Source organism: Rhamphochromis longiceps, linkage group LG5 (genome assembly GCF_057381845.1).
Source record: "Rhamphochromis longiceps isolate RC_006_pf linkage group LG5, R_longiceps_female_GT1.1, whole genome shotgun sequence".
Taxonomy (NCBI): domain Eukaryota; kingdom Metazoa; phylum Chordata; class Actinopteri; order Cichliformes; family Cichlidae; genus Rhamphochromis; species Rhamphochromis longiceps.
In genome coordinates this window covers 26,677,187-26,692,236 of record NC_140561.1, presented here as the reverse complement: position 1 = coordinate 26,692,236, position 15,050 = coordinate 26,677,187, and the positions used below count along the sequence as shown (strand labels likewise).

Genomic DNA, 15,050 nt, shown 5'->3' with positions numbered 1-15,050 from the left:
CTGCAGGTACTTGGTGGTTGCAGCCTTTCTAGCGGCCTCTTCATGGTTCCCATTTGCCTGCGGGATCCCCAGGTACTTGTAACTGTCCTCTATGTCTGCAATGTTGCCTTCTGGTAGTTCAATCCCCTCAGTTCTGACTACCTTCCCTCTCTTTGTTACCATCCGACTACACTTCTCCAGTCCGAACAACATTCCAATGTCATTGCTGTATAGCCTGGTAGTGTGGATCAGTGAATCGATGTCTCGTTCACTCTTGGCATACAGCTTGATGTCATCCATGTACAGGAGGTGGCTGACAACTGCTCCGTTCCGTAGTCGGTATCCGTAGCCAGTCTTGTTAATGATCTCACTGAGGGGGTTCAGGCCTATGCAGAACAGCAGTGGGGACAGAGCATCTCCTTGGTAGCCCCAAGTGCGATATATATATATACACATATATATATACATATATATATATATATACATATATATACATATATATATATATACATATATATATACACACACATACATATATACAATTTTTGCACATGTCGAGGAGCGTGTCAGGCTACATTTCACTGTGTGTTATACTTGTATAACTATGCATGTGACAAATAAAGAACCTTGAACCTTGAAGGGAATGTCTTTAGCCGAGAGCCACACCTTCTGTCCAAGGTCATTGGGAGGGAGTGGAAGGCTGACAGCGATGGGCATAATGCTGGTTTCTCTCGACCGTCTTGAGGAGGTCCTCCCTGGTCCGGGTCCACACCTGCCTCCTCCTCTGTAGTTATTGCTGTACTGTTGGCATGGTGAGGTCAGCTTCTATGGAGGGGAAAGAGTGGAGCCTGGTACCCTAGAAATGCTTCGAAGGGCGAAAAACTAGTAGCAGAGGATGTAAGAGAGTTATCTGCGTATCCCAGCAATGTCAGTTGTGAGGACCAGGAGGAAGGGTTTTGGAAGGTTACACAGCGGAGAGCCGTCTCCAGTTCTTTATTTAGCCTCTCCAACTGGCCAGTGATTTGAAGATGAAAACCTGAGCTTACACATACCTTGGCTGAGAGTGCAAAACAAAAGGTCTTCCATACTTGGGAAATTAACTGGGAGCCCTGGTCAGAAACAATTTTTGTAGAGATCCCATGAAGCCTGAAAACATGATGGGTCAGTAATTTTGCAGTTTCAGTGGCAGTGGTTAATTTCTCGAGACTGGTGAAGTGAACAGCCTTGGAAAACCTATCCACCCATAAAAAGGTGTAGTGCTATGTAGGACCAAGCGCGATGAGGTGTAGGTAAACATTGCAGCAGACCCAAAGGGCATTGAGTGTTACTCTTACTACAAACACAGCTAGAACATGCTGCCACATAATCATTTACATCCCTTTCCAATGATTCACACCACAAGTAATGCTTGAGGAACAATATAGTTCTACTCACCCCAGGGTGACAGTTGAACCAGGCAGTGTGAACCAGTGGATGACTGTAGAACAGGCGGCCCGGTGCCAGTGTCTGGTTCATCCTGCAGGGCTTTTTGAATTTTCTCCTCATAGTCTGATGTTAGTGAGCCCACTGTGCATGAAGAGGGGAGAATGTTTGGGGGTTTGTTGAGTTAGTGGCAGCAGAAAATGGGACAGGAGGACAGGGCGTCTGGCTTTTTTCTATGGAACTATTTTCTATGGAACATCAAGTACCATAGAAAATAGTGAAGTTAGAGCAACTTAGAAATAAAGACCAGTGAGCCTGGCGAGCATTGAGTCGTTTAGTACTCCTTAGGTATGTCAGGTTCTTGTGATCTGTCCAGATGACAAAAGGCTGTTCGGCCCCCTCTAACCAATGCCATCGTAGTTCTGTTCAGTTGGAATTAGCTGGTGTGAGAAGAAGGCACAGGGCTGCAGCTTGCCTTGTGGACTGGAGCATTGAGAGAGTACTGCCCACAACCCCCGAGTCAGATGCATCTACCTCCACAGTAAACTGCAGCTTGGTGTCAGGATGGACAAGAACAGGTGGTGATGTGAACAGCTTCTTTAGTTAGACAAAGACAGCTTCAGCTTCTGAGGACTAGAGAAAGTATATTTTAGTGGAGGTAAGGCATGTTAGGGGTGCAACTACCTGGTTGTTGTTGTGAATGAACCTCCAGTAAAAATTTGCAAAACCGAGGAACCGTTGGAGGTGATTACAAGAGGTGGGGGTTGGCCGGTCCGGTCCACCACTGCCTAAATTTTCACTGGGTCGGTCTTCACAGGATCATCTCACACTTTTGTTTAATCAGTTTTCCGTTTGATGTTTATTCAGCTGTAATCTCAGCCAAACCGATTTACTCACGAACAAATAAAACACTGAAAAAAGCCAAACAATAACATTTTTAAGTTATCTAAGTGACTTATATATCATGTTTAACACGAGTAGCCCGTGGGGGGGTTGAAAACGATATGCCGGGAGTTCGCTCTAGTGAGCCTTGAACCTGTGACATATGATTTGGCTAATAGCATGTTTCCTGTATCTTCGATTTTCCACAGATATAAACCAATAAAAGTTAAACAAAATTATAAAATAAAAAATTGGAACATAATGTTTGGGTTTCAAAGGAACTGAAAATAAATGTCTTGCGAACACCTATCTGGTGAAAAAAACTGGAATCTTTATATTAACACATAACTGTGCTACAGTATTGTTTGGTCTGTGATTTTAGGTAGCTATTAGGTGGTTGCTAGGCAACATGACAGACTGATAATATGAATAATTAGTCATTAAATTATTGTTATTGTTGTGAAAATTAAGATAATATAATCCTTTTTATAAGGCGTTAAAGGTCCATAGATGCTACAGATGGGTCATTTTAGGCTGTAGGTGGGTGGTTGCTAGGCAACATCATGACATCAATATAGGATCAAACAATATATGATATATAGATAAGAACTTTCAGGTGTCTAAGATGTACCTGTGTGCCAAGCTTGTTTGCCCAACTCCTAATTGTGTAGGAGGGGTTTGCAGACAGACACTGGATTTGTGTAGTAAGCTTTTGTTATCTATATTTGTAGATTCTGATACCAGCATTCGTTTTTAAAACACAACTCAGTTGCTATCATGAAATAAATTTACAGCAAGATATTAAACTAAATAAGTCATGTATATGTTTTTCTAAAGTGTTGTTTTGTTTTGGACAGGTATTGCAGATTGTGTGTTTGTGTAAATAATAATTTTGCTCTAAAGACATTTAAAAGAACATTATTTTTCCTTATACTTAGGAAAAAAAAAGAAAATTTAGACAGAGATTTCAGTTTTGTACATATATTGATGTAATGGAATAATAAGATTTGCATATAAAACCTGGTTTTGATTTATTTGTGTCAGGTTGTTCATTTCTCAACTTGGAGCAATATCATCTTTCAAGGTGTTGCGTCAGCTTCATACAATTCTTTTGAGCAAGCATTTGCTCTTAAACATAGAGAAATATTAAAAGCAAAATAAAGAAATGAACTTTGATTGTATAAACTACTTTGAAATACATTAAAACCTCGTTTATCTTTTTTTTTTTCCAATATTTTCAGGGAAGTGCAGTTTTTTAAATGCAGTACCTAAGCCAATGGACCGTGAATTAGTTCATTAAAATGCATTCAGGCTCATAAAAGCACCCGTATCAGGATTTCAGTAATACATATTGTTTATTGTTTATTCACCTGAATGTAAAAAATTGATAAAGTGTTGAAAAATGAGGGAAAACAAATAACATATAGAGCCGGTAAGCTACAAACCTCAAGGGGCTTGTGATAACCTTTCACCCCACAACAAAGCTCAGAGATGAAAGAAAACACCAAAAAAACAGACAGCATAAGGAAAAAATATTGATCTCCAAGGCCCAAGGAAAGCTTCGAGCTCTTAAATTCATGAGAAACAAAGACTACATTATGAACAAAGAAATGTTTTTGTGATAACAATCTGGTTGTGAGTATGCCACAACTGTGATTCTTTCTATTGTATGAAGAACTGGCAATGGCTGACGTGAAAAGTGAGAGGATAGTAAACAGCATCTTGTTTTAAATACTTAATCTTTCAATTCCATTAGGAGCAGCATTTATTAAAATGAGTGCGATACATCTATTTTTCAGGGTGAGGTATTTAATGCAAGTGATTTGTAATTTTAGTTTTTTTTACTATTGTCATATTTTTTTTTATAACTGTTGCGATGAGTTCTAAGTTTGATCCAGATTTAGAGTAAAAGAACAACTTCATATGAGTAGAACTCCCTTATTCTCTGTCTGCACATACAGTACTGCATGTATGTTCCAAAAGCTAAATACACAGTGCCAGCATCTGGATGATGTAGTTAGCTTTTTACATCTGTGTTGATTACACTTACTTACCTTGGTTCAGGATGGTCAACGGTTTTATTTTTATCCATCCATTTTCTTCCACTTAACTGATTACTTAACTGAAGCCTTTCCCAGCTGTCACAGAGCAAAAGGCAGGGTACACCCTGGAAAGGTCACCAGTCTATCGCAGGGCTAACACATCAGTAATTAACCTAACCTACCCCCAAGCATGTCTTTGAACTGTGAAAGAAAGCCAGAGGGAACCTACAAGTAAGTACAGGGAAAACATGCAAACTTTGCACATAAAGACCCTATCTGGCTGGTCAGTATTAACCTAGGACAGGGGTGGGCAACTCGAGGCCTCGAGGGCTGGTGTCCCTGCAGGTTTTATATGTGTCCTTGAACCAACACAGCTGATTGAAATGGCTAAATTAGCTCCTCAACATGTCCTGAAATTCTCCAGAGGCCTGGTAACGAACTAATCATGTGATTCAGGTGTGTTGACCCAAGGTGAGATCTAAAACCTGCAGGGACACCGGCCCTCGAGGCCTGGAATTGCCCACCCCTGACCTAGGACCTTGTCACACAGTGGAAATTTGTATTTATCTTGTATATTGTTTTTATTCAGATTTTTAGTGTTTATTTATGAGTGTTGTTTTGTTTGCATGGTTTTATTCTGTTTCTATTGCATGGTTTTTAGTGTTTTATGTGACATGGTTTTTATCCACTGTGGACTGGCTGCACATGGGACAAATTAGCTGATAGGGACCACCTGCTGAGGCAGGGGTGTGTCCAGAGGTGGCCTATCAGCTGTGTAAAGACCTTTTAAATACAGGCTAGCTGAGCACTGAAGGAGAGAGGCCCCAGACTGGAAGGTTAATGCGGCGACCAAGTCCTGACCTCATGGAGCGGCAACAGTAAGAGACAACGCGTGTGATTGGCAGCAGGGCAGAGGTTTACCTCTGCCTGCATTTGACACCGACGCAAGGGGAGCTGTGGCGGTGGTCGCATCATGGATTCGGGTGCAGAACGCAAGCCGGGCTGGGAAGTGATGGGCCAGCGGAAGGACAAGAAGATGGGTGGCTCTTTCTTGTCTGCTGAAGACGGAGCTGGCGTGGACTCTGCTCTAAAGGAGGAATTCCTGGCCTGCTGATGGACCCATAATGAACATGTGGCCTAATTATAGCCCCCTGCTATAATTGGGGGGGGGGTTTAGTGAATGTAGAAAATGGTAGTTTTACGGGTTTTAGAATTGTTTTTAGTAGAGAGCGAACATTTTATTATGTACATTTTAAGGGTGTTTTATTTGTGCTCCCTGGCCTAGTAGTAAACTGTTTCTGATCAGACCTGCATTCCTCTCTGTGCCCGTGGTATCTGACTTGCTTGCTCCCCCTTGTATTTTAAAGAATCTTTCTTTTTAGCGTGACATTCTGGCGCTTTAGTGTTCGCCACGCGCTACAACCTTCTTATGGTGAGGCAACAGTGCTAACCACTGCAGCACCAAGGTTTTTTTTTTTCTTCATTTTTGCTGGTATGAATCCAGATTGTAATCTCAATGTGGAAACAAACTGCAAAGGATCAGGTCTCTTTCAAGAATACAGACTTAAATGTGTGATATGCAGATCTCTTTGTGTTGAGTATTCCTTTTAATGCTGAGACGACCAGTGTAGTTCTTGCATATGCAGTATCTTATATAATCTCTTTGGTACAGTAGGATGTGGGTTTGAAACTACAATACCGAGTTGCAGCGCTAAATCTGAAGGTGTGAGAGATTAGCAGATAAGAAGAAAATGCTATTATAAATGTGAGGTTAATTTAAAGCTCAAACACCAAAAGAGAGCACGACAGAAACATTAATCAACTAATGGATAGAATTGAATAATTTTATTTCCCAATGGTGTCCTTGTATTTCTTTCAGGATAACAACTTCACCATGTTCCAACATCAACAAACAAGTGGGTCCAATCTTACATCTCCCAGAACACAACTTGAAGGTCACCCTGGATCTCATAATGTGAACCTAACACCTCCACGTAACACCAGTATGCAGCCTCATTCCAGTGGGAAAGCTGAACCTGGGCTGTTTCCCACACGGTGCTTCTCACCTAATGGACTGGAACAGAAGCATGGTCCAAGAGTTTCAGAAAAAGTAAACCGGGTTCTTGATGTGAGCAGCAGCATATCAGTTTGTAGAAGACTCCTGCAAGAAGTCAAATTGGATGATTCAAAACAGCACAAGGTAGGGGTTACAATTTTAACAACCATCAGCTCTCACCCGGTATCATGGCTCAGTATTTTTGTGATAGTTACTCATAGCTGAATAGTGCTCAAATTTATTGCTGAAAAAAAAAAGAGATTCAGATCACCTCTTATTGTGTCAACACCCAGGATGGCATGCTCATTAAGATGTCACACTGACCAGTGAAGACACACTTTACAACCCATGAAAAATCGTGTTCATTTGCATTGAAAAGAAAAAGTTAATATTTGTTTTATTCATATTTTTTATATTTACTTTAAGATCTTTAATTTTATTGTTTCAATTCAATTATTTGCTGAAAATGAGTGGGGTAAGGGGATGCCCATAGCTCAAAATTAGAGAATTAAAATTGCAGCATTACAGAGCTTTTGGACTCATTCAAGCACATTTTTTGGTTTCATGCACTGCAAATTTGCAGTCTTATTGTCTGAGCCTGAGTCTGAGTCCCTCACAACAAGCCCCGTAGGCAACTGTTTCCACTAAAAAAGCTTTGATGAGTCTACTACACAATATTTGTCTAGGACCAATCATCAAAAACACAAAGTTATCAAGTGGCAAAAAAGAAAAAAAGTTGAGACTGAGCAGGCTAGCTCAAACAACCAGACATGTTTGTCTGAAGTTGTTGGAGTCCACAGCAGAATAGAAATGAGGGCTAATGTTTATGTTTTACCCCCTTGAAAATTGATTAATGCAGCATGGTTTAATGAAAATTATTTTGATTAAATTCCATCTTTGGTAGATGGGTTAACTCAATTCTTTTAGTATGCAGTCATAAAGGTGCTGAGCTCTAACTGTGATGTGCAAGTGGGGGTTTGGAGTCCTTGTGGCAAATGTGCATCTTATTAAAAACTTTGATGTTCGTACACCCAGCTGTCTCTCTTTACTCATAGTAATGTGTGATCACTGCTGATTTGGACAGCTAAAAAGAGCTGGGGAAAAGGTTTGCCGGATCAGTCTATGGTCTGTTACAAATTGAGGTAGGCCCCAGCACCAGTTGAAACGATCCAGGATCAGAGGATAGTCAACTGAAGCGATCACAAGGCCTGAAGGGAGATCTGTCACTTGATGGTTGCTTTCTGCATTTACACAACTTGCTGCTGAGTGATATCCCAGTTTCCTTCATCAGTGTAGCTCCTGACTGCTGATTTGTGCCAACTACAGCAGGCAACATGCAGTGAAGGCTTTGACTGAAAGATTGTCTGATGAATATGACAAGGAGTTTGTTTCCCTCCCTGCAGCCTTGGTTTATTGACTGCTATTGATTCGTCACCAGGGTATCACAAGACTTCCTTACACTTTGTCAGAAAAATCCTGTTACCATAGTCTGCTAAATCAATAGATCCACAGTTAAAAGACATTTCCTCAGTGGGTCAAAACAATGGCGTATGTCCAGAATTGCCTTGAGCTCTATCTGGGACTAAAGCTTATTGTTAAGACTTTCAGTACTTTATTTGTCTGCACAAAACATTATATCAGTGTGTATATCTGACTGTGACTAAGTGCAAGGTATTGTATTGTGGATTGCTCCCAAAAAGGTAATCTCCGTTTTATTGGTGATAAATTTGAAGGAGGAAGAAGAAGATGAGACACTAAAGCCTGTTGATTCCAGTCATTGCGACTCGGACCTGCTCGGCAGTCCGCAGACACAAGATGATGAGGAGCTTCGAATGCTGGCTAGCCTAAAAAGAGAGCAAGAGGAAGATGAATGTAAAGCCTCGGGCCTCAGTGCATCTCAGATCCACCGGTGTAATGTCAGCATCAGCATGAGCAGTGACGATACTTCTACATGGACCCACATCTCTCTGGTCTGTATTGTCCAGCTTTGCTACTCTTCATATTTTATTGACTCTTCACTAACAAGCAGCACATGTGCAGCTCATCTACCACTTACAATCATTAGCACGTTGTTCCTCTTTTTGTCCTCCTGTCTCGAATATTTTGTTTGACCCAGGTTGATCCTCATTCTTGCTCATTTCCATTTCAAACCCCAACTTACACCACCATGAAGTGCTAATGCACCTCTTCCACCAGTATGTTTTTGCATTATAAAAGGTTATTGAGATAGAAATACATTAATTGGCCTCTTCCAGTTTTTAAATATACACTGGCGCAATATCCACAGGTCCCTCAGTGACTAAAAATTATTTAGGTCATTTGAAAATTTCCCCAGAGATCTTTTTAGAATTTAAAGATGGTGCAGTTTTCTCTCGGCTATTGAAGGTCATTTAGATCTATGGTCCATTAACAAAAGTATGTTTCACTTATGGAGAGATAACACTATCATGCCTGGCTCTGCTGAGTCCACTGTAGGATCCCCAGTGAATAAAATCATTACAAATTCTTGAGTTATACGCCTGTTACCATTTCTGTATATTCAGGTATCCATTAATGTCCTAAGATTTAAGGACACAATGAATAGTGCTATTACCTCAGGGATTACCACCTCATTGTTTCTATTGAGGACACAATTATGTGGCCACCAATAAAGACATGTATCTTTAGACCCCACTTTAGGATTTACATTTTACTCTATCATGCCCTGAAGTTATGTTTTTTTTTCTTTCTATCTTTCTTTTTTTTTCAATTAGCTGTTGTGTTTATAATTGTAATGTATGGCAACAGCACCACCAACAGTATTGTAAGAAAACACTTTGCTGATAACGTGAAAGTGAGGAAGATAAAGAAAGATACCACACATTAAACAGATCACAAATGAAGAGAAATAGAGATATAACATTTTAGTGAATCTAACACCTAAAACTTCCATCAAAAGGATAGATTTCTCTAAAAAAAAGACACTAAGTGATTTCAAGACCTAAATAGTCATTGTCTGGGGCTGGGACTCCTCCATTGGCAATGATAATCCATCTCTGGACCCTGGATGTTGTGATTCAAGTGGTTTCTGCTGCTGTGATTTATGGCAGTGCAGACTAAACTTAACCTCCAGACAAACGTGTGCTAAGCTTCCATTACAATGTTGAAAACAAAACACTACAAAAAAAATATATTATATAAAAAAGTGTTATTATTTAATTCTTCAATAAAGAGTCTTACATGTAAAGAAATAAAGAAAAGGGTGCAAGAATAATGGCAGATAAATAATTGTAGTTTCATATTTTTTTGGTAGCTCATTCCTATTTGTAGGCAGCACAGTATTTAAATCCAAGTACAGCTGTTAGAATGTCCTATGACCTGATATTCTAAGTACTGTATTTAAATTTAAGCTCTGAACAAGGCAATCTTTGTAGAAGAGCCTTGTAAATAAACGGCATACAGTCTTGCTCTCTCCCTGTTTGTTAAGGATGAGTATCCCACAAAGAATGACCTGTGATAGATCACAACACACTGTGGTTAAGCAAACATGCATATGAGCCACTGTAAAATAATCTCATAAAAAATAGTTTTTTCTGTATAAAAAAAGTAAAATAAATTTCTCTTTCATTTTCTAAGTTGTCTGTGATCCAGTAAGCATCCTACGTATTTAGAAACACTAACAGATTCAGTTTTATGACCATGGGGGGAGTACGCTGGTTACTTTGTGGTGACCTCGTGAATAGCATGCACTTAGTTTTATCACTTTAAACTAAGCTTACTTTTGATGAGAGATTTTGGAAATGCATCAAAAGAGGCTGTAGATTTGCAAAGGTTACATCAAGGGAAGAGCCAGTGGCATATAAAATTGTATAATCTCCATAAAAAAATGTACATTATAGATTAAATGTGACGAATTAGATTTCTGACACAGTGGTATGTTGTCCTAGATGTGAAACATATTCTTTGTGGACACATGGCTACAGCAGTGTCATTTTAGAATAAAAATGATACATTTGCAAATCTGATAATTGCTGTACAAGTGGGAGACTGAGACAAAAAAAAATGTAAGCAGTGTTTTTAGTAATTTAACCTGAAGAGTGATTTTTTTTTTTTTTATTTGATAAAGAAAATTGACTAATTTGAAATTCTGGCATCAAAATTGTCTTCAACATAAAGTTACCCTGTCAAACACATCTCACGATGGAATTAAAGATTTAAAAAACATTTAGCCATATCACTTTAATTAATGGGAAGTTGGTAATTAAAAAGTTAAAGTGATTTAATGATTATGTGACTGTGAAATCTACAATAAATCGAAGTGCCAAATGTTTTCTTTTTAATGATTTTACTAAATCAAACGATCAATCTGCAGTTATATGTTGGATTATTATCCAGACCCCGCCACAGTCCTGCAGCCACCCCTCACTCAGCGTCTCAGAGTGCCACTCACTCACAAGTTCTCCTGCTGCACTGAGGGAGACTCAGCGGTGCATCACGCTGTCAAAGTGTGTGCTTTGTTAAGCAGGAGAGGAAGCCGCTGGGATTAATTTGTAAATTTGACTGCTCTGCTTTGGCAAACAGATAATAATGCTTTGTTAATGACACATAAACACTGTTGATCTCTCTCATCTCTGACCAGCTACTTCCACCTCGTAGTTGATGGGTTTGGTTTCTTAGCATTGTTACATACAAAAATCCTGACTATCTGAATGTTGGAACAACACTGGTAAAAACCTTCATCGTGAGAAAAACTGCTTGTTTTTCTCATGATGTGTCTTCTACCAAATAAAAAATACATTATGGACACAAGTCTAGGCCTAAATATTTGATTTTCTTAGGACGGGGTCTTTAAATTTAATGGAGTTTATTATTATTATATGTGTTATTACAAAAATTATATTGGAATGAAGAGTGAGAGGTCTGAGATTTAGTTTTGTAATACAACCCAGTCTGTAATTTTTCATGGGCAGATGTAAAGTGGAAATAAATAATAGAAAATAGCCACTTGAGGGGAATTCAGCCACCATTCATTTGTCTCAAAGAAAATACCTGGTTAAAAAAAGCAGAAAGCTATGGAAATAAATTATCTATCATTTGTTGACTCGACCTCTCTGCCAAATAGGTTTGTGCAGCATAAGTTTCCAAACAAACACTTTACATGCACTGCTCTGTTTTAATATTTTCCTAATAGATAGTTGCAGAAACAGAAATCAGAACCTAAGACTATGTCGATCAGATACATGTGAAGCTCTTTAGATTTCTGATTGTTTGATCCGGCATACAGGGGAATAAAGGATGTATAATGGTTGATATATAAAGGGAAGAGTCAATAAAGTCCAAGGTGTTTCCACCAGGGAGACAATACAAACATTATAGATGTCAGCTCCAAGAGCAAATGAGAAGTGTGTGGGCTTCGCAGACACACAGCAGATAGTGTGCCAGGCAAGTCATCACATTGACTCCCAAGCTACTGACAGCCAGCGCTGCTATATTGAACATCCTCACCACATTTTGCTGTTTGGTCACGAGGTGATGTTTGTTCAAAATAAGTGATGCACTTCTGTTGGCAGCAGATGTACTTAGTGCTCTCTTTGAAACTGGAGTTCATGCAGGTGCGATCGACCATGTGAGGTACTGGGTTTAATGTTACAGTTGGAATATAGAAATGGTTGCTATTTCCTAGATCCCCAGAGTTTCTCCATCCCTTGACAGGCAAGTAACTCATCATCATCATCATCATCCTCGGTCCATATTACCAGCAGAATTCCACAGGCTGCAATTTTAGGTCCTGTCTTATTCTAAGAAGGTGATTAGATAAAGAAGGTACGGAAGCATACAGATAGCTAAAATAAACTCAAGAACTGTAAGGACTGCAGCTTCAACATGAGTGCTTCTTCATCAAAGTCATGTAATGTAATAGCCTTTAACAGCCACTACGCTTAAAAATCCTCCTGAGGCTATAATATGGTCTTTAACTTTGACAAGATGGAGAGGGTAATGTGCTTGTGTTTCATGCAGCTGAAAATGAGTATATATTAAAAAGGAAATCATTGCTGTCTTCTACCTGTAATTCTACCTATGCTTTAGGTCCTTCATACTTACAGAGTATAGGGACATCTAAAGTTTTGAACACATTATTAGATTCCACGGATTACTTGATCACGGTTTGTTCACCCTTTATTGCTCACCCATCCCTCCTGTTCCTTGCTGCTCAGATTTGTCATACTTGATTTTTATGCCAAGGCACAAAACATAGAATTAGGTTTTTGCAGTACAAGGATTTTCATCAACTGTTAATTTGTAAAGAAGAAAAAGAAGAAGAAGAGTAAAGGCTAATTTGTGGTTGGACTAAAGCTTTTGTTAACAAAGAAAAATGTTCACTTAGCTTAATTTTCTCAGGTGATGTTCTTTATGTGTAATTTCAGGGAGCCTTGAACGGGCAACTTTGTGGATGTCCTGAACAGCTGTGTCTCCACAAAATGTTGCTCCTCATGCTTTATTTATATCTGAGTGACACCTCACAGCACGACATGGCACAGTTTAATTCTCTGGCAAGACTGCATTAAATGCATTAATTCATGAATCTGCACAGGAAAAATTATAAATTTATCTCTTGATCCTGAAGGACTCAACCTGTATTGCAAAAGTAGTGAAATATCAAAGCACATTGCAGCAGTTGCCTTTGACTCAACGACACGATGTGCACAACAGTAGCAAAAGGCCCAGTGACACTTATCAGTTACAGGTAAGTGTTGTGGCACAATTTTCATAGAGAGACAGGGCGACTGGGCTTAAAAAGGAGTCAAATGGCGGCGACCTTCATTACTGCCTTACTGAATGAAACAGGTCACTCTGAACCAAAAAATATTTTCGATTTTGATGTGCTGCACAAGTAAATCTTTTTCCTTTTTGCGCCTTAATCGAGTACTTGGTGGTCTTTTCAACTGAACCTAATGAGAATTCTTGGGAAAAATGATTTGCATTGGAGCATCTGGTGACATTTTAACACAGCTTTCCTCTACTTCTGCTCTAGCCAACTAATCAGGGACACCACTATCAGACGGAAATGAACCCCTTCCTGCAATCAAACCCCAGGTAAGAAGTGTGTGTTATTACACACACTATTTTTTTTTTTACACATTATTTTTTAGCATTCCAGTGTATTATACATGGAAGTCTGACTATTAACCCTCTCAGGCTCAAATTAAACTTTTTGTTGCTAATGCACAACCAAGTTCTGCAGTGGTACTTCTGAGTAAAAAAAACTCATAAAATATGTATGTGGGGTAATCAGGTTGTTAGTTTTTAACTGTTGCAAATCGGCAACGCCTGCCTTGAGAGGGTTAAGAGACCCTTTATTTAAAATGAATGGACACATATTTTAAATTGTTGATAACTTCGGCAAGTAGAATATAATTTTTAAAGTCCTGCTGGTGTGTACCTTCAAGCCTCTATTTATAATTGGCTCCATCATCTAGATTGGATGGTTATGAGTCAGTGCAATATTTGTTGCTAAATGTCAGCTGTCAGGTAGATTTTCTGAATGGGGCTAACCTTACTCACATGAGTGCAAATAACCTGGAGGTGTGGTAGGTACAGTTCTTTTATTCTCGTAACACAAAATTGATAAGGGTAATAGTAATAGAGAAGCTAATAGAGGAGAATAGTACTGTTCCATCCCCACCCTCCAAATAGAGGCTTCAAGGTATTATTTCATATACAAGATATACATCTGTGGGGCTTTCAGAGTTTGATCGTGTTCATTTCCTTCTGATAGTGGTGCCTCTGATTAGCTGCCCAGAGCAAAGGTAAAAGAAAGCAGTCCGAAGATGTGTCATTGTGCTTGTCAGACTTGTCAGAAGTTGTTAAAGCATTTGTTTGTTTGCTATACAGTAGACATCAGCTTTCAGATTCACCTGAATTCAAAATGCACGTGTTAGATTTTCTGCACAGCAGGGGCTTCGGTTCAGTAATTCATAATGCAAAACAGCCATAAGACACGTTCCACCTTGCTTTGCCTACCTACAGCTTAAAACCAAATAAAATTCTCTTCAAAAAGAAAGAATATTGATGGATGGCTTTGTATTGCTGAGGGCGAAAGAAAAAAAAGTGTTATATCCAGTATCAACTTAAGGCTTATGAAGTGTGAAACAGAATAACAGAAAAGATATTTTAGAAGTTGGAGAAACGCATCCCTCCCCCAAAAAAAGTAAATAACCACCAGAGGTTTATCAAGTAAAGGTAAAGAAATTTTGCAAGCTTTCAAAGACTTCTGAAAACATCCTTTGACATGTGTTGAGAATTACAGATTGTCATTATGTAGCAGTGAAAGGAGAATGACTAGATCTCCCCCCCCCGGCCCCTCTCGTACTCGTAAGTTAAATAGGATTTGTCATTGTCAAGGCAAGATGAAGTAAAATGTTTTCTATAACCATCATTTTTGTGTGTGTGTGTGTGTGTGTGTGTGTGTGTGTGTGTGTGTGTGTGTGTTTTCTTCTAATGTTCCTTGAAGGGGAAAATAGCTCAGAATTAAGGCTTGAGTCAAACACCTCTTGGAACAGATTCAGTGTGTTGATTTAGAGCACAAGGTGAAAGAGTCTCAGAAATACAGCTCAAATACTTTCAATTTAACAGATTAACACTAGGAGGATATTACTGCCCACTTCACAACACTGAATACCATTATTTCA

At 39.1% G+C, this 15,050-nt stretch overlaps 1 protein-coding gene across 6 annotated transcripts in view; it reads left to right on the top strand.

Annotated features, from left to right (window-relative positions):
- Positions 1–15,050, top strand: part of cfap20dc (CFAP20 domain containing) — a 44,329-nt gene that overhangs the window by 20,565 nt on the left and 8,714 nt on the right. For 5 of the 6 annotated variants that reach the window (XM_085406994.1, XM_085406991.1, XM_085406990.1 and 2 more), the window contains 3 exons: positions 6,205–6,525; positions 8,082–8,351; positions 13,394–13,455. In XM_085406994.1, the coding sequence (XP_085263120.1) occupies positions 6,205–6,525; positions 8,082–8,351; positions 13,394–13,455 (653 nt within the window). The remainder of the gene's footprint in view (positions 1–6,204; positions 6,526–8,081; positions 8,352–13,393; positions 13,456–15,050) is intronic. The other variant, XM_085406992.1, reaches the window with a different exon arrangement.